At 34.8% G+C, this 19,694-nt stretch overlaps 2 protein-coding genes across 3 annotated transcripts; one reads left to right on the forward strand and one right to left on the reverse strand.

The window, feature by feature from the left end:
* Positions 1-5,027: 5,027 nt before the first annotated feature.
* On the forward strand, positions 5,028-7,166 carry LOC130954568 (probable anion transporter 5). Its single transcript, XM_057881328.1, has one exon. The coding sequence runs from the start codon at positions 5,451-5,453 to the stop codon at positions 6,756-6,758; it is 1,308 nt and encodes a 435-aa protein (XP_057737311.1). The 5' UTR covers positions 5,028-5,450; the 3' UTR covers positions 6,759-7,166.
* A 2,041-nt stretch (positions 7,167-9,207) lies between these two features.
* On the reverse strand, positions 9,208-14,671 carry LOC130954569 (peroxidase 17). Of its 2 annotated transcripts, XM_057881329.1 has the most exons (4): positions 14,332-14,671; positions 12,284-12,531; positions 11,987-12,178; positions 9,224-10,235 (listed from the first exon to the last, which is right to left on the reverse strand). In XM_057881329.1, the coding sequence occupies exons 2-4, from the start codon at positions 12,497-12,499 to the stop codon at positions 9,609-9,611; spliced, it is 1,035 nt and encodes a 344-aa protein (XP_057737312.1). In that variant the 5' UTR covers positions 12,500-12,531; positions 14,332-14,671; the 3' UTR covers positions 9,224-9,608. The 2 variants fall into 2 exon arrangements, with proteins under 2 accessions (XP_057737313.1, XP_057737312.1); XM_057881330.1 differs by lacking the exon at positions 14,332-14,671 and having other exon boundaries at positions 9,208-10,235.
* Positions 14,672-19,694: the final 5,023 nt, after the last annotated feature.

The following is a 19,694-nucleotide window of genomic DNA, read 5'->3' on the forward strand; positions in this document are numbered from 1 at the left end:
CTTGACGAGGCAGCGGTGGATTCAGGAAGACAAGCGGATTGGAATTTTGATTGTTTGTGACAAGATTTGATGGCAGGAAACTCACGAGCTATGGCACTTTGTCGTTCCCTCCTCTTTTCTTTGATGATGGCGAATTTGCGGTTTCCAATCCACCATGGTTGGTGTTGTCATCATCATATTGAGAAGGTGCATTGGGGGTTGGTATGTTAGCAGAGACTGCGGGTGCATCATCCTTGTCTCTGCCGTTTGGTATATTTAATCCAATTTAACGGGGTTTTTGGTATCGATAGAAACTATATTCCAACCTATTTTTGTATGGTATTTTTGTCGCCTATAGTAAACCTGATGGATTGTATTTAAATTGGCTAATGTTGCATTCCCTTGCAAGGATATAAGTTAGGAAAAAATGTTTCGTTGTTTTTACCAACAATATTTTTCATTCTTCCTTCATTACTGACTCAATATGGGATATTTTATTTATTTTTTTCTCTATGCATTTGGAACATGCAACTGCTCCATTATCCTGAGTGGGTATCTATGGTTGACAATGCTGCCTGGTGTGTAGATCGACACTGAAAGTAGGAATCTTTAGAGTGGAAGTGTACATGTGTAAGTAGAAATTTGGTACCCAAGATCAGAAAAGGTTGTGTCGGCGTTGGAAGCCCTGTAGATGTGACTTATGGACCGGGAGTCAGCGGCGGTCAAAAACTCCATCATGATTCTTCCCAAGGTTGTAACGTTGGCACAACAGTGAATTCCGAGTTTGAGAAGAAAACCAAGTTCTACTTCATGACTCATCCTGTTACATGAGAAGCAATAGTTCGCCATGAAGAGTAGAGGAGCAGGTGAAAGAGAGGGTGGAAGCTTTGATTTTGCTGCCACTATAAAAAGGTCGAATTCACGTAAAATCCTTGGGAGTTATTCACACATCTTTGTTGCAAAAGAATCATTGTATGTCAGCGGTGCACATTTTAATACTTGTTTATCAAAAAATGCCTTATTTTCTTGTGGAATTTAGTTCTTCATAACAAATTTGGATTAATCAAGCTGTTTGAACTGGATGCATAGGAAAGCCAGCGCACATTTTGTTGAGGGTAATTGTGTCGTTGATTATAATATGATTGCATCCTATTCTTTTCGAGCGGTTGTCTTACTATCTTGTTGATCATCTGTCATTATCAAGGGTTGAGATTCAAGTCTCTGACAATAGTTAAAAAGTTGATTTCTTGCTTGGGTTAGTTATAACTTCTATTAATTCTTGCAAATTGTGATGTTTATTTTTATTGCACTCTAGGCATTTGATAAAATGTTTTCACTAGTTATAGAGTAGTTTTTTATACTCTTGGCCTAGGCTAAGAAAATTGGGTGACCTTGAGTCATTAGGTCTAATTGAATTGGTAATTTGAGAATCCTTAGTGGCCAATTTGATACCCATTAACACTAGCCTACTACTAAGTCAATTAGTAGCTAGGTTGGGACTTATGGGTTGATGTTGATCAAGTCTATTTGACTTACTTCAAGCATAGAAGTAGACTTGATGGGTTGGTCCCTCATAATTGTCAACATATGGTTGTTAGACAAGGTTGGTGATCTCACTTTCCATGCCTTAGTCAAGAGTTCTTTTCCTTTTCTTTATTAGTTAATTGTCATTTACTTTCTTGTTATTTACTTTTCTTGTCAATTACCAAATCAAACCCCTTGTTCCTTCATAGCCAATAATTGAGTATTTCATTGCAATTCCTTGTGAGACGACCCGAGATTTAAATACTCTCGATTTATTTTTATTGGGGTTTGTACTTGTGACAAAACAAATTAAACTTTGATTGAGGATTATTTGTTGGTTTGGAACTATACTTGCAACGGATTTATTTTTGTGAAATTCCTAACTGAAGATAATTCTCACATCAAGGAGTTATTAGCCAAAGGTCACATCAGGGAGAGTATGAGTCCATGTGCTGTACCAGTTTGTTAGTTCCAAAGAAGAATGGTACTTTACGAATGTGTGTGGATTGCCATGCAGTCAATAAGATTATGGTAAAGTATTGTTATCCTATCCCTAGGTTAGATGACATGCTTGATGAGTTACATGGTGTATGTATATTCACTAAAATTGATTTGAAAAGTGGGTATCATCAATTTAGAATGAAACTAGGGGATGAATGGTAGACTGCATTTAAAACAAAACATGGGTTATATGAGTGGTTAGTAATGCTTTTTGGGCTAACTAATACACCTAGTACTTTTATGCATCTAATGAACCATGTTTTGCAAGAATTTTTGGATAAATTTGTTGTTGTTTATTTCAATGATATTCTCATTTATAGCACTTGTTTGGATGACTACTTGTCATATGTTTCAGCTGTTTTGGAAGTGCTTCGAAAACAAAAATTATATGCCAATCTTCAAAAGTGCACTTTTTGTATTAATCGAGTTATATTTCTTGGTTTTGTTGTGAGTGCGATTTGAATTAAGGTTGATGAGGAAAAGGTAAAAGCTATTCGTGAATGGCCCATGCCTCAGAATGCTTCTGAGGTAAGAAGTTTTCATGGGTTAGCTGGGTGTTACAGGAGATTTGTAAAAAAAAAATTTACCATTGCTGCACCTTTTACAGTGGTTATCAAAAAAGATGTTGGATTTAAATGGGAAAAGAAACAAGAAATTGCATTTCATACCCTAAAAGATTGTTTGTATTCTGCTCCTATTCTTGTTTTACCTAACTTTGATAAAACTTTTGATATTGAATGTGATGCTTCTGGAATTGGTATAGGTGCTGTTTTGATGTAGGAAAAACGAGCCATTGCCTTCTTCAGTGAAAAGTTGAATTTAGCTTAGCGTAAATATTTAACATACGACAAAGAATTATATGTTTTGGTTCAGATTTTGGAGGTTTGACAACACTACCTTTTACCTAAGGAGTTTGTGATTCACACAGATCATGAATCTTTGAAGCACTTAAAAAGACAAGATAAACTTGATAAAAGACATGCTAAATGGGTGGAATTCATTGAAACATTTCCATATGTGATTGCCTTTAAACTAGGTAAAGAGAATGTCATTGCTGATGCTTTATCTCGGATGTATGTTTTGATTACTACACTTACTTCTAAGTTGTTAGGATTTGAGTTTTTAAAGTAGTTGTATGCAATTGATTCTGACTTTTCTGTTATTTATGTCTCTTGTGAACATAGTGCATTTAACAAATTTATAGACATGAAGGTTTTCTGTTTTGTGGTAATAGACTTTGTGTGCCTGCTTGTTCTATGAGGGACTTACTTGTTCTGGAATCACATGATGGAGATTTGATGGGTCATTTTGGTGTACATAAGACATTAAATGTGTTATTTGAACATTTTTACTGGCCACACATGCATAGAAATGTTAAAAAATTTTGTACTAAGTATATTGCATGGTGTTCTCCAAACTACTATTTACGATCGTGACGTAAAATTTTTGAGTCATTTTTATAAAGATTTATGGGATAAATTAGGCACAATTATTATACTCTACTACTTGTCAACCTCATACTGATGGTCAAAGTGAAGTAGTAAATAGAACATTAGGGACCTTATTACATGTTGTTATTGGTAAGAATTTGAAAACTTGAAAAGATTGTTTACCTTTTATTGAGTTTGTTTATAATAGAACCATTCTTTCTTCTACTGGTTTTTCTCCTTTTGAACTTGTGTATAATTTTAATCTTTTAACTGTTTTGGACTTATTACCTTTGCTTTTGAGTGATCTTGTTAGCTTGGATGTAGAAGGTAAAGCTGAAAAGGTTAAAGTAATGCACTTAAAAACACGTGAGTTGCTTGAAAAGAAAAATAAATTGACAGCTCAACGAGTGAATAAAGGTCGAAGACAACTTATCTTTGAACCTGGTAACTGGATATAGGTTCATTTGAGAAAGGAGAGATTTCCTACTCAAAGAAAATTCAAGTTAGACCCTAGGAGTGATGGTCCGTTTCAGGTGCTCGAAATGATCAATAACAATGCTTAAAAGATTGACTTTTCATGTGAGTATAATGTATCAGCTACTTTTAATGTCTCTGACCTATGTCCTTTTGATTTGGATGCAGATTCGAAGACGAATCTTTTTCAGGAGGAAGGGAATGATACGAGTCCTATGGGACAAATTGAGAACGATATATGCCAATTGGTCCAATTACAAGAGCAACAACTAAGAAAATAAAAAAAAGGTTTTGCAAATATGGCTAAATTATTTGTTCAGGAGATCCATCAAGAATTGGGTAAGACAATGATTAATGATTATCAAAAGTCAAACGTCTTACTATTTACAAGATGCATTGAAGACTCTCATTAGTCAAGATGAATTAAAAATGCATCACTTTCTTAAAATTTATTTTATGTTTATTTTATTTTGTTGTTTTGTTTGTTTTAGGTCTAGTTATGATTTGGCCATTTTTTTTTATTCTAGTGAACTTATGAGTTAGAATTCTAAATTTAAAAGATATAAAAATCCTCTAAAACCTGGTAGTCACTTTTTTCTTAATTTTGATGAATGAAAATTTCTTTGAATTTCTTTAAAAAACTTAGGTGAGATAAAGTGATTTTCTTAACTGTTGCACCAAGAAATCAAATTGAGGTAGAAGAGTCCATTTTTTTATTTTTTATCTTATCCTTGATTACGTTCTCTATATAAATGGTCTTATATAGATAATACATTAAAATTAAATTCATTTTATATTATTTATTTATCATCTACGTTACCTATTTTATAAAATATTTGACAATAAAAAATTTCCTCAAAAACTTCTATCATTTTTTCATCCAAAGTCAAAGTTGCATTTGCTTTGGCTTGTGTTGAATATTCAACACGGCATACTAATGACTATGATGAGCTAGAGCTACCTAAGAGGGGGAGAAGACGGGGAAGAGAAAGGGAAGGGAGGGAAGGGGGGGGGGGGGGGGGGGGGGCGGTGGGGGTGCCATGATCCGAATTGCCATGTTCATCCTGAACCCAGTGCATTTAAAAAACAAAATATCATAAATAAAAAAGATAAAATTATCAAGAATATTATAAGTATAACACAAATTCAAAAGGAAATAAATTAATATTTTCCTAACTTTAAAAAAAAGTTTATCTTGCGAACCGTTCAATCACTCCCATTAAAGAGAAATAAAACTAACCCGAATTATAGGCAGTTGCCAGGCTGGTCACATATTCTGTGAGATTTAGATTTCAACTTCTTTATTCATTTCCCGTCTTTGTCAGTACTCACTACTACCCACCCAAAACGGCAGTCATGTGCTGCCGTTTTACCTTCCCCATCACTCCTTAACCGTCACCAGCACCACCAACAACCAACCTCACTTCAGCTTCTCTTCTTTTCTCAGCTCCCTCAGTCAATGCACAATATTATGCTCAAACGACGACGTCGTTTCACCAAGCACCACCATCACCATCACCACCACCACTACCACCAACGAAAATGACCAAAAAGCCCTTCCTCTTCATCCCCGTCCGCTACCTCATCGTCTTCCTCACATTCATCTGCACCTCCGTCTGCTACATCGAACGCGTTGGCTTCTCCATCGCCTACACCGTCGCCGCCGACGCCGCCGCCGTCACACAATCCTCCAAAGGCTCCATCCTCTCCACCTTCTACTACGGCTACGCCTGCTCCCAGGTCCCCGGCGGCTACGCCGCACAGAAGATCGGCGGCCGCCGCGTCCTCCTCCTATCGTTCCTCCTCTGGTCCCTCACCTGCTTCCTCGTCCCCTTAGATCCAAACCGCGTAACCGTTCTCGTCGTCGCACGGTTACTCGTCGGCGTCGCGCAAGGGTTTATATTCCCTTCAATCCACACCGTTCTTGCGCAGTGGGTCCCACCTCATGAGAGATCCAGATCCGTTTCTCTAACTACCTCAGGCATGTACCTTGGTGCAGCTTTAGGTATGCTACTCCTCCCGAGCCTCGTTAAATTCAAGGGTCCGCAATCTGTTTTCGTTGCCGAAGCTGCTCTCGGCGCGGTTTGGTCTTTGCTTTGGTTCAAATACTCGTCCGATCCTAAAGCCACCGCTTCCGGTGCCGGCGAACAGCTGCTTCCGACGAACAAGAAAATTGACGCGCGAAAACCTGCGCCGAAGACCGTTACGATCCCTTGGGTGAAAATCATGACGAATTTGCCTGTTTGGGCTATTGTTGTTAACAATTTCACATTTCATTATGCTTTGTATGTGTTGATGAATTGGCTTCCTACTTACTTCGAATTAGGGCTTCAGCTTAGCCTCCATGATATGGGTTCATCAAAGATGATGCCTTATTTGAACATGTTCTTGTTCTCCAATATCGGAGGCGTTGTCGCGGATTATCTGATTACTAGGAGGATTATGTCAGTTACCAGGACAAGGAAATTCTTGAATACTATGGGGTTTGTGGTGGCGTCGCTCGCTTTGGCTGTGATTCCGAGTTTTAGAACTTCTGGTGGTGCTGTGTTCTGTTCCTCCGTGGCGCTTGGGTTCTTGGCGTTGGGGAGGGCGGGGTTTGCTGTGAACCATATGGATATTGCACCGAGGTATGCTGGCATTGTGATGGGAGTTTCCAACACTGCTGGCACGCTGGCTGGCATTGTTGGAGTTGACTTGACTGGCAAGCTTCTCGAGGCTGCGAAGGTTGCAGATGCTGATCTGTCAAGTCCTGAGAGCTGGAAGGCTGTCTTCTTCATTCCTGGTTTGTTGTGCGTGTTTAGTTCCTTGATATTTTTGCTGTTCTCAACAGGGGAGAGGATTTTTGATTGAGGTTTTAGGCCTGGACTGAATCGTTGTTACTTTGATTATCATTATGATAATGATGAGGAGAAGGAGGATTGAATGGCTTATATGCTTTATTATTTGTTTGCGGGGATTTTATTTTCATTATATCACCGCATTGTATCATTCATTATTTGGAAAAAAAAAAGGGGGGGGGGGGGGATCTTGTACCAAAACTTAGTAGCATTAACTCTTAAACACAGTGTTGATCATAGCTTTCAGATTTTGGATTCTTTTATATTGTCTCTCCAGAGTTGTACCATTGCTACTTAGTAAAGGCTATATCTTAGATCAGAATGTATCTGGAAAATAATGATTTTTATGTGTTACGTTAAGCAAACATGGATGAAACTCGTCTCCTAGTAAGGATTATTATGCATATTTTATTCCACGTCTGGACACAGATTTTGTTGTTGGATGGTTTTTTTATTCTCTAGGTTTTATTGAATAGAATTACTCACACCCACTCACTAAATTTGCTCATTGATTAATTATCAATTTACCATATATTAAGATTACTGGTAAGAAATTAGCAGAGCATACATTTGACAGTCCAGGGGTTGGACTTGGAAGAGTAATCGGCATTTCAAGAGCTGTCAACCAAGGTGAAAATTGGAAAAAGGAAATAAGAAATTGTTGCTGAATGTGGCTATAAAGCGTGTTGTGTACCAAGAAGGAAGCAATGGAAGGAGGACTGGGATGTGTAATTTGAATGAGGCTGCTACTTTGGGCAGAGATGATGCTCTTAAAGACTGGGCATAGAAGAATGGCATTCCTTCCGCACAGAGACCTTTAAGGCTTTAACTGTGGTTTTCCTTAAAATGAGGTAGGATTTCTAGCATTATTATATGCTTATATTGCTCGGTAGGTTAGCATAATAATACAACCCTGGAAGAGAAGTAACCTTGTAAATTTACAGTTTCATTTCAAACTCTTTTCACTGAATTGCCGCTAGAATTGAGTTAGTTTGTGGAACAAGCTAAGGATTCCCACTAACAATCACCAAGGAAAAACAAAAGTATATTCTCTATGATTGACTCTACTCTTGGGTCTGTGACAATGGTCATGTATGTATTTCCTTGTAGTAAATGTTTGTTGATGCTTGTGGTGGTGATAATGAGCTCATGGAGATGTTGACATATAGCATGCCGTAATAAGATGATGGCGACTCCAACATCAATGCATTTGTTGATGCTATTGTACTGACTGCAATAATCTCGTGGAAGGTGAGGATAATTAGATTTAGAACGATGACGATTTCTTTCATTCCCCAATTAAAATGATGATGATTGTATACAGTGTGGTTGTCAATTGTTTGTGCTATTTAGTAATGCACCTTAGTAATTAATATGACCTTCCATCATTTGCAGTTTTCTGTTACCTCAATCTCATTTAGTTAGAAGATGATACACATGACACTTTATGGGTTGTTGTGTTTTCTCACACCCCTCACATAGGTCAGTGTGATAACCATAAAGGAGGTTGATGTGACATCTAAATTTTAGAAAGTAAGCGTGTCAAGTGTCATATATTATCTAAATTTCATGGAAATTAATGAATCTTTTTATAATAGAAGTGTCTGCGTAGGCTAATCATAGTTTAGTGTAATCAAAAGTTTCATCCTTCACCCGTTTTTCCTCTATAAAACACGCATTTCCCATATTTTGCGATGTTCACACTAAACCCAAAGCAGTAGTTTACATGCTTTTTTTTTTAACAAGGACCTCAACACAATGTGGTGGAGCATGGAGCATAAAGACCAATAAAAAAAGAAACTAGACAGAACCATATTGATACCTTAACCCATAGTAATATCCTATAGGGGGTTAACACCATACCACTCTTGGTAGTTTTTTACCAACTTGTTGATAACTTCCTAGTCTTTGCTCTTGAATACCCTCTTATTCCTTTCTATCCAAACATTCTAAATGACAGCAAAAAAAAACCAATCAACCATCTCATCCGCTCTTCCTTCCTTTCAGGCGCTTCTGTTCAACACACAAAGTATTGTTTAAGAGTACCTGGGATAGTCTATAAACTATCAGAAGCAAACATCCAAGCACATCACACCTGCTAAATAAATTCATAGCCAAAGAATAAATGAAAAGATTCTCAATATCTGTTTTACATAATACACAAACATCATTCTGAAAAATAACACCTAATCTATCCAATCTTTTTTTTGCATTAACCCTGCCAAACAAGACAAACCAAGCAAATAACTCAATTCTTAGTGGAATGACTCAATGACACCTCTCCAAATAGAACTAATAGAACTATAGCTTGTTATATCCCCTAGAAGTGTTTATGCCTGTAAAATCTACACAAAAGAATTAGTAGTATAAACGTTTTTTTTTTTTTAATCAAATTTTCATATAACTCGATTCTCTCTCTCTTAACTGATTGTAAGACCCCATAAAATTAGTTAACTAGTTCTAGCTCCTATTGGAACAGCTCCTTCCTCCATTAGAAATTCCATATCCAAGGTGAAGGAGAATATTTAAAAGCCTGATTTCCTTTTTCCCACATGTCCTGGCTGTTCTCCTTTTCAGCTTGAATGTATAAAGTTTCCTGTAATACATGCTAATGATTTTTGTTACTATCATTGAAGTCGTGCCACTTGTTAGGTTCAAAATATTGCATGAAGCTACAAATATATTACGGAAAACTAGCATATTTCGATTGTATACTAAAAGCAGCAATTATGCCTTTCAGTTTGTGCCATTGCAAAATTTGCTTGACACATATGGTGAAGACATTAGTCTGCACTCTGCACTCACATATGCATTTTTCACACTCACTCTTATTTAAATGTTCTTTTAAAAAGAAAAGCATCAGCTATATTGATTTATGGTTACTCTCCATCCTATTTTGCAGCCCAACCACCAGGTGATCCGCGACTGAGTTAACCACCCTGCAGTTCCTCCTAATCTCACCAGGCTGGCCGGACTGCAAGTCACCCATCTTCAGCATCCCTTCGACAAAATCTCTAAAGAACTCATCTTGACCCTTGCTATACAATTTCACAAACTTTTTCGTCAGGGGGAAAGTGAAGAGTGTTTCATCAGAGTTGAGGAACCCCCTCCCAGCAACCAAATCCTTGAAATATTGATTATCAAACAACCTTGGTGTTGAATCAAGTTCCACAGTCGTGTTCTGATCGACATCAAGGGGGCATCGCTTGTATAGTTCTTCCCTGAATATGGGGTTGATAGCAGGATCAGGCTTTCCAGTTCCAGATTGATTGTAGAGCCGAAACATGATTGAAAAACATCGACCTTCGCCGATGGAGTGTGATCCTGAGAGTGCCACAAGGTCCTTGATAGAGAGGTTGAATCTGTGAAAAAGGTCAATGAGAGTGGTTGCGTTGGCTCTTGGGCTTGGCATGATGTTGTCTGCATCTTCTTGACTTGCAGTCAGGCTGTCCAATCTTCCCAACCTCACCTCCCAGTCGGGTCCTCCGGTCTGCAACAGATGTAAGAAAATAAATAAAATGAGAAAAAGAACAAAACCTAACAATGATATATGATCTCAATTCTTAACAATGAATCTAATAATGTCTTCATTCAATAGTATTTCGTAGCTTACAAAATTTAGTACAATCATCATTCAATATATTTACATAGAATTGAACCAAAAGGCTATCCAGCTACTGAGCTACCTTTCTATAAATACCATGAGCCTATAATGAAATAACAAAGAAATCTATCTAACTTTATATTATTTAACGAAATATTCTTTGATTCATTTAATAAATCTAAACGTAAATATAGCTTATTTTCTCAGTTATGTTTTATACATGAACTTAGTTAGATGAAGCTTTTGTTCTGTAATTTGACAATGAAGGTTACTCTTACAATAAATAAAGCGTACCTCAAGTCCTGAAATGAGTGTCACTTGTCTAAATAACTAAATAGGGTAAAGTACTAAATTGGTCCTTAAGTTTGAATTTAATTCTATTTTGATTCATAAAGTTTAAAGTGTTCTATTTGAATCCAAAAAATGTCATTTAGCTTCAATGTAGTCCTACTGCGAAGTCAATGTTAAATGATTAACCTCACTACTTCACTAGACCTTAATGTTCTTTCCTGAATAAAAGGTACAAACTCGAGAGACACAGGATCAGCAACGGATGCATCACCACGAGCCATTGGCCTTGGTTCAAGCACATAGAGAACACTGTCGAGAACTCGCTTTCTGTGGGAAAGTTTGCTGGTGGCGACGAGAACAAAGCCATCCTCATCTCTACCGCAAGAAACTTCCCTCAACAACCGAAAAGTTGGTTATATAAGTTTTTCATATCTGAAAACTGAATTTCGTTAATTATTTAACATTAACTTTACGGCATGACTACATTAAAACTAAATAAAAAATTTTTGAATTCAAATAAGACACTTTAAACTTTAGAAACAAAAACAGAAATTAGGCCCAAATAGTACTTTACCCTAACTAAATATTATCTTCGTCGTATTCTAAAGTGGGACAATTACTTTTCCCTTATTTTGGCGTATTATGAACAATTTTACATTCATGACATGCAATAATGGATAAAAAGTCAAAACTATTAAAAATAATTTATTCCGTATATTGATGCGTGCACATAGCCAAAGAAGGAAAGAGAAGACCTAAACAACTTCATACAGGAAAAGTCACTTAAGTGTTAAAGAAAAGGATTTTCCAACCTCAATAATACTATTGGAATAGTATTTAAAAATAAATATTATGTATACAACAAATACTCTTACATAAAATACAATTGTTATTAATTAATTATGTATTCAAATGATTTTTTAAACAAACAAAAAGAATACGTGTAAGTTGTTAAAAAATTACTGGTGCGACAATAATATCCAATACAAAGAGTGTATGACTGTATTTGTCGTGGTCAATATAATTTTCAGTATGAAAATGCAAAACCAGAAAAGCACTGACCTAAGATAAACAAGAATACAAAAACTGTTAATTTTTTAAACAGAACATAACCATATTCAGGTGATGTAGCATTCTTAATTTCTTATCAATATGATCCAAGTCAAATCAATATTCTAATTGTATAAGCTTTGCAAGCTTCCTTGTCAGAAGAAATCATAGTTGCCATATAGGAGGAAGAATAGCTCCTCTACTTGACTATATTAGAAACTTTCCATTGGTGTGTGTGTGTGTGTAAGCTTTGCAATGGAAAAGGAAAAACTTGAAAGATAGAGATGAATACTAACCAGTGCTACAGCATCTCTTGATGCCATGATTATGATATCAGCACAAGAAACAACACCAGGACATGCCTTCTCAAGAGCCTCCTTGATTTCATCAACAACTTCATAGGATCTAAGCGAATTAATATTTGACAGGGACAGTTTCTCCCCTAGCATGGTTGGTGTATCATCAAGCAACATGGAGCCATCACACCCCTTCACAATTTCAATTCCTCAAATCAGAAAATGCAAATAAATAAATATCAATCTGGGGTATTTAATCAACACTATTTTTGAATTTAGATATTAGTTGTAACACACATTGACAAAGCAATCATGGAACTGGAAGCGCATAACAGAGGCAACACTTCTCGGCTCCCTCATGAGGGCCCTCTTCATGACATCTCGGACTATAAATTCAGCTTCTGGACATGTCTCTGAGTAATATCCTGGTCGAAGATTCAATGAGGACACCAAGGCTATGTGCACAAGTATTATGAGAAACACAAGCATGGTCATCAGTTGGCTTGTAGGCATGTCAAAAATGCTGAAGATGAAGCCCTTTTGAACTGTATTTCAAGTAGAGATCATAGTAGGTCAGTTTATTTGGGTATAGTAACTTTCACTTGAAATGTATAAATAAAAAAAATGAAAAAGAAAATAACAACAAACAACAACTATGCAGAGTAAAATTCTAAAATTAAAAATTTTACAACCAGAATAGAGGATACAATCACATCAGAATGGGAATGTCAATGAACCCGACCAGAACTTAAAGTTAGAATTGTGCAACTCATTTGAACATGACACCTCAGCTTGATGAAGTGCAAAGGGTAGACTCGGTAGAGTAGTCTAAGAGAATTTTAGTAGGAAAGTGACAACCATGTAAGGCCAATCAAGTTCAGGAAAGAGACAAAAATAAAAATAAAATTTGAATGATGACCGGATCTTATTGACTTTGTCCCTACCCAACTTTCAAACAAAATTACTCATACAATCAAGGAGCTGAGTGGGCCAAAGCATATAGTGATGTCTTAATTTGAGGAAACCAGAATATTTCTTTATATACACATAAGATCAGTATTCATTCTTGCAATCTTGATTTGTTATCTTGTACAGCTCAGTAGCTAATAGTGTATCCAGAAGCAGAGTTCATCAAACAGACCTATTTACTTAACTCAGCAACACTACAAGCTTAACAAGTAACAAGCAGAGAACTGAATAATAAGGAAAAAAAATGCAGAGAACAAAAGTTTCATCATCCATCTGATGAAGCATGATTGGGAGGTTTAAAAACTCATCAGACCAGTGTAAAAAGCAAGAACAACAGATATGCTGATATAGTGATATATGAGCAATTCGCAATTCCCTTTCATATGTCAAGTTTACCAAACATTCGCATAACCACCCTATGAAGGACAATCTCAAAGGCTCTACAAGTCTTTTTTTTCCTTCAAAAAAATTAAGGACTTTTAAAGGTTAGAGAAAACAATCTGTTTGCTTTATTTTGAATTTAAAGGGTTAAACAATTTTTTAGGAGAGAAAAAAAAAGCTTCCCAAAACAAGTAGACATCAATAGTGAATAGTGAGGGAAGCAATATTGCCATTTGCCACTCTCATGTTTGATATTGCCTTCCTTTCCAAATCATCCTTCAAAAGTTAAAGACCGTAAAGACAATTACAAAAAGGCATGTATTCTTGAACTAAAAATTAGATGAATTACGAAAAGTCTTCCCTGTTTTCAATCACAATATATATATAATCGTATATGAAAAAAAAATCATTCTCCTTCATTTTTACACCACACTAAGTTCATCCTCAATAATATTCACTTTGATGTCAAAGTAACACTTGTATATAAACAAAAGCAGAAATAATATCTACTATTTTATATTTCTTTATTTTTGAGTCACAAATTAAAATAATAAAAAAATTACCCTGTCCTTCCTCTCTTGAAAAAAAAAACCGTGGTTATCTTCGTTGCAAGTTGATAATTGACGATTGTTAAATAATATAATTTGACATTGTTGACTAAATTATTATTGATTATCAGCTATCACTTCAAGTATGATTCTTGAAAAAAAAAAAAAAAGCACTCCCTCCAAAACAGAGTGTGATCTTGGAGAAGAACTGAAGCCAAAGGATCAGAAAGGTTTATTCGATACACAAGTTTCAATAACAAACAACTAAAAAGCTACTGTTCCACTGCTATGAAAACGGTAAAGCAGAGAGACGCTGCAACAGCATAGCATGAATTGAAAAATGTTGCCAAAGAACTGGCGCAGATTTAAGGCGCGTTAAAAATTAAAAGCAACAAAAAAACGAGAACGATTCAATAATCAAAAGAAAAATAAAGCAGAAAATTATACCTAGAGTGCTATTGAGGCGAAGGCTTAACCAAATTCTGATTCAACGAAGGAGCACCACCTTGTGAAGGAGAAAGGGCGTGTCTAACGGAGTTTCGATGTTTCGAAATTTCAGTCAAAAAGAAGCACTAAGATTCTTTTTTTTTTTTAATCTTTTCTTGTATATAATAAAAATAGTGAAGACCAATGCAAAGCGAGTTAGCTTGGTAAAGTGGCGATGATGGTGGTGCTGTGTGTTAAAATTGGAACCATGTGGCGCCGAGTTAATGGTTCTGTTTTTCTGCAACTTTTCGCACTGGTGTCAGCAACTTGCAGAGGAAGGTGGCTACGTTTTTTTGTTTTTCAGTCTAAGCGAATGTTAAAGACTTAAAGTTACTCAAATTTTTATAAATTTACTTTTCAATATACAATATATTTTATATTTTATATTTTATATTATATTTCTATAAATAAATTTAGTTATAAATTTATTCTATATTTAATTATTTTATTATAATGTATTTAATTATTCGGATGATTAAAAATATGTAAATTAATATATAAATATAAATAAATAATCAAATATAGTAAATAATTTTTGTAATATTATTGTGCTTTTTGTTTGGTGTCAGAAAGCGACAAGTCCAGAAGTCCATGGTACAGGCAATTGGCGAATGAGTGAGATAGAAAAGACGAAAGTGTCCTTGGTTTTTGTCGCGTTGTGCGAAGGCCGGAGACTGGAGAGTGCGACTGTGCGAGGCGACATCTTTCCTTGAAGGCAGACAGATGGATATGGTCATCGTTACTTTTACTTTTTGTTAAGCAATGTTTTAACACGCCACCCTTCACTTGAATCATGTAGTGATTAAATATTTTCGCATTTTTACTATTTTTTTTTTAATAAATGGGACAGTTGATTTGAAAATTGAAACTTAAGAATTTTTTCATGTTTAAAATCAGGATTAAATCCCTGCCAGTTAACTAAAGAATACTAAATCCTTTTTTTAGGTATACTCTTTGAATTAATATGATTATTTAAAATTAATTTACAGATATTAGAAATTGGATATTACATTAATCATACATATATGATGTATTTTTATTTTTATATGTTTTACATATTTTTCATAAAAAGTAATTAAAATTATCATGAATATAAAATATTAGTTACTATTCCAGTTTTTTTTTGTATTTTATTTTTAAGTATATATAATTTAATTATAATATAAAATTATATTAGAGGTTTTTCCCTTTTAGGGATATTTTGACGATTTCACATTTTCATTAAAAATTTAATTTATCCACGCTTGAGTAAAATTGAAACTATAATCGGAATATAATTGAAAGTAACCAAAATTATGGAATAGAATTGAAATAAATTACAAATATAAAGTTAAATTTATTATGTATGACTATACTAATAACTAATTCTGACTAGTTTTTAATTTTAGAATTTTAATAATAAGTGTTTTAATAATATTAATTAAAAAATATTATTTCTAAAATTTCTGTGTAATAAATGTTTTAGAAAAAAATTATGCAATAAATTTTTTAAAAACTTTTAAAAAATAGCTTTTTAAAAATGCAAATATTTTACATTTAATAACTTAATTTTAATATCCAGCATTCCAGCATAGTGAGATTATTATTGAGAAAATGAGAACATGGCATGGTATGGGCCACTTTTGTAATCGGTGTGAGTGCCCTGCCGCCCTAACTCTATTGGCTCATCTATTTCGGACAACAAAACAAAAGATCTTCAATCTTGAGCCCCGTGACACCCAACCACACTTTTTTATTTCACAAATACACCACCCACTCCATTCTGTACCAATCACTAATTTTTCCCGGTCAAATAAATGTTCATATTTGACATCTTCAAAAAAGTAAAAACCTATGTTCATATTATTGGAAGCATTGATGCAATTAATACATTTTCTCTCTTGCCTTTCTATCACATCTAAAGGCCTAAAGAGGAACTTGATGATGCAATTATAACTATTATTGGGAGTTACGCCCGGCTGAAAAAGATGAAAAAAAGAACAAGAAAATTGTTTAGACTTAGGTCATAAGTTTGTGATGCATTAATAACATAATCAATATTCAATTTAATTTCCACATAAATACTGCGTCAGTTAGGGTTAATTTTTTTAGGGTTTATCTAATATGTATATTAAAGATATATGATAAATTTATTATTAATAAAAATTTTAAATATTTTTATTTTATGAACACAAAATAAATATATTAAAAATTTAAAATTTAAAATTTAAAATTTTTAATAATTTTTTAATTTATAAATTTAATATATATTTTTAGAACACAAGATAAATAATTTTTTTAAAAAAATATTGATTGACATTTGATATAATGTGTCAATATGATACAACTGTGTTTTACTTATATATCAGAGGCATGAAGAGAGTTTTTTAATTTTGATATGAACCCGTTGATGGAGTATAGCAGTAATATGGGGGTTATTGGTGTTTCACGAATTTGTGACGGCTGGGTAGAAGAAATCGGTGGTACCGAGTGGTAGGAAGGAAATCGGAGGCACCGATTTTAGGACGCGGATGGTGTACAAATCGGTGGGTCCGATTTGTGTTCCCTGTCCACGCGTCACGCATGCAATTGCCTCCCTTGGTTGGCCCGTGACTCCCTCATCCAAAAGACCAATGCCCCCCCCCCCAATTTGGCAGTATCCCTTTCATTCTCTTTCACTCTCTTTCACTCTCGTCTCCCTCTCTTCAACACACACTCAACCCCACCACTTTCTTCCTTCATCATCATTGTTGGACCACAACAAACCTTGAACAGAATTCAAAGAAAATGCCAAGAAGACCAAAAATTAAAGAAGTAAATCAACCAGAGCTTCATATTGTTAATTATCTTGGACATCCAAAATATGTAAGTTTTTATTTTTTAATAATCTGATTTAATAATAATAGTAATAATATTAAATTTGATTAGCAATATATATTGTAATGGCACTAAGTAGAGATTAATCAATCATGTATGTGTGTATGATTTTATTATTAGGTGGTTAGAAATAGAAATTAAAATGAGAATTAATCATGTATGTATGTATGTATGATATGGTATGGTATGGTAAGCTCTACGGAATAATTGAATTTTTTGTTATAGTTAATGAATGAATGAAAGAAGAAGGAGAATGAGATCAGATCTGTACATACTCCCTTAGAGTAGAATAATATTGTTGTTATTATTATTAGCAGTAGTAATTGAGTTTACTAATTTATTATGATTAATAATAAAAATTTAATAAATTATTTTATTTATGATCATTAATAATTGAATTTTAATTCATTAAAATTTAGACAATAAATTATTAGTAACTAAACTTAGATTAGGAAATTATGTTGTGTTATGAATAATAATAATAATAATAATAATAATAATAATAATAATAATAATAATAATAATAATAATAATAATAATAATAATAATAATAATAATTAGTATGTTGTTTTATGAATAATAATAACAATACTAAAATTAGTATGCTATTTTACGAATAAATAGTTTATCAGTCGTGAAATTATTCTGGTTAGTTAGTTAAAGTTAAATAATTTTTGTTATAAGGTAATGAATATGATTGAAGAATTTTTGTATAACAGATTTACTGTGTATGTTTAAAATACAATTATGCTGAAATTAGTTATAATAGACATGTAACGATAATTGTGTTTTTGAGAATATAGTTATATTATACTGGTACTTATAGCGGAGATGTGATATTGTAGGGTTCACGGATGTTGATGTGTGATCATTTAAAGCCGCCGGATCTATACAACCAAATTGTTGAGTCACACTTATGCGAGACTGGATTTTATTATGTTTCCCAAATTGGATTTATCCCATGTCAGTCAGCAATGATTAATGCTCTGATTGAAAGATGGCGGCCTGAGACTCACATGTTTCATTTTTCGATTGGTGAGTGTTCCGTGACCTTAGAGGATGTGGTGATAATTCTTGGTCTGCCGATAAATGGTCTTCCGGTTACAGGACCGACCATGAGTAGTTTTGAGGCATTGGAAGCCGAGTGCTTGTACCAATTTGGAGTTGCACCGAGGAAGACGGAGTGTAGAGGGAGCTTTATAAAATTAACATGGTTTAGAGGTTTGAGAGATCGTATAGTGTTGAATGATGTTGTGCACATTCAGATGTATGTAAAGTGTCACATAATGTTGTTATTTGGGACAGTTCTTTTTGGAGATAAGTCGAGTGCAGCTGTGCATTGGAAATTTTTACCTTTGCTCCGTAACTTTGGTCAGATCATACAGTTTAGTTGGGGTTCAGCATGCCTGGCACACTTGTATAGATCATTGTGTAGGGCAACTCGTGTCGACTGCAAGGAGATGGACGGTCCATTGACACTGTTGCTTACTTGGGCTTGGATCCGGCTACCATTTCTAGCGCCGATTCCCGGCAATCCCCGAGTGTTTCCAATTGCAAACATTTCATGCATACTCGCTTCATCCGTCACGTACTTGGTCTGAAATTGAACGAACCTACCAAACACAGATAAAGGATACCTGTACAAAATACACGATACTCTCCTAGATCTTTGAGAATCTATCTTCTCACAAATCACACCTTTCAATTCCTCAAATGACAATGTGAATGGAATAACAACATCTACTGAATTTTCACACACAAATTGAACTCCTTCATATGTTTGTAACAAAATCTGCCCGTAACAATAAATCTTCAACACAACTCTATCATCCATATCAGTATACGTACTTGCCTATTCTCACACTCACTGAAATTTATTCTACAAGAATGAAGGAGAAGAATGATAGGAGAGGAAGAACGTCAGTTGAGACCGGCGATGAGAAAATGAGGCTTCTGTGATTTTTTTTCATTTTATGTATGTAGTTACAGGAAAATCAAACCCACCGACCGTGTACCACACAAATCGCTCGGTCCGATTAGTGCACTCCCGAATTAAAAAAAAATTTTGCCACCCGAAATCGGTAGGTCCGATTACTACACTCTCCGTTTTATAAAATTGGACTCCTACAAATCGGTGGGTCCGATTTGATGCAAACTGAATCTCTCTCTCACACAAATCGGTGGGACAAATCACCGATTTGTGTTCCTTTCTCTCTCCTTGAAATCGGACCCACCGATTTCTTCCCCCCCCCCCCCCCCAATTTCTAAAAGCAATGCCGTCATAACAGTGTAATTCCCCCTAATGATCATAACGCAGCATAACTCACACCACTAAATCATACAAAAAAATCAACCGCATGAAGATAACGTTGCCGGTAATTTGTAGAAATCAGGAAGAAGACAAAAAAAATAGAAGACCAATTGTTGCATAAAGTGAAAATAAATTTTGTTCGAAAAGCAGAAAATAG

Source organism: Arachis stenosperma, chromosome 10 (genome assembly GCF_014773155.1).
Source record: "Arachis stenosperma cultivar V10309 chromosome 10, arast.V10309.gnm1.PFL2, whole genome shotgun sequence".
NCBI classification, from domain to species: domain Eukaryota; kingdom Viridiplantae; phylum Streptophyta; class Magnoliopsida; order Fabales; family Fabaceae; genus Arachis; species Arachis stenosperma.

What these genes read in the sequence shown, in the direction of transcription:
- LOC130954568 (XM_057881328.1), top strand. Translation starts at nt 5,451, where the DNA reads ATGACCAAAAAGCCCTTCCTCTTCATCCCCGTCCGCTACCTCATCGTC.
- LOC130954569 (XM_057881330.1), bottom strand. Translation starts at nt 12,499, where the DNA reads ATGCCTACAAGCCAACTGATGACCATGCTTGTGTTTCTCATAATACTT. An exon ending in TCCATGATTGCTTTGTCAAT is followed by an intron (nt 12,179 to 12,283) that starts GTGTGTTACAAC and finishes GAAATTGTGAAG; the next exon opens with GGGTGTGATGGCTCCATGTT. An exon ending in CAAGAGATGCTGTAGCACTG is followed by an intron (nt 10,236 to 11,986) that starts GTTAGTATTCAT and finishes CATCTGTTGCAG; the next exon opens with ACCGGAGGACCCGACTGGGA.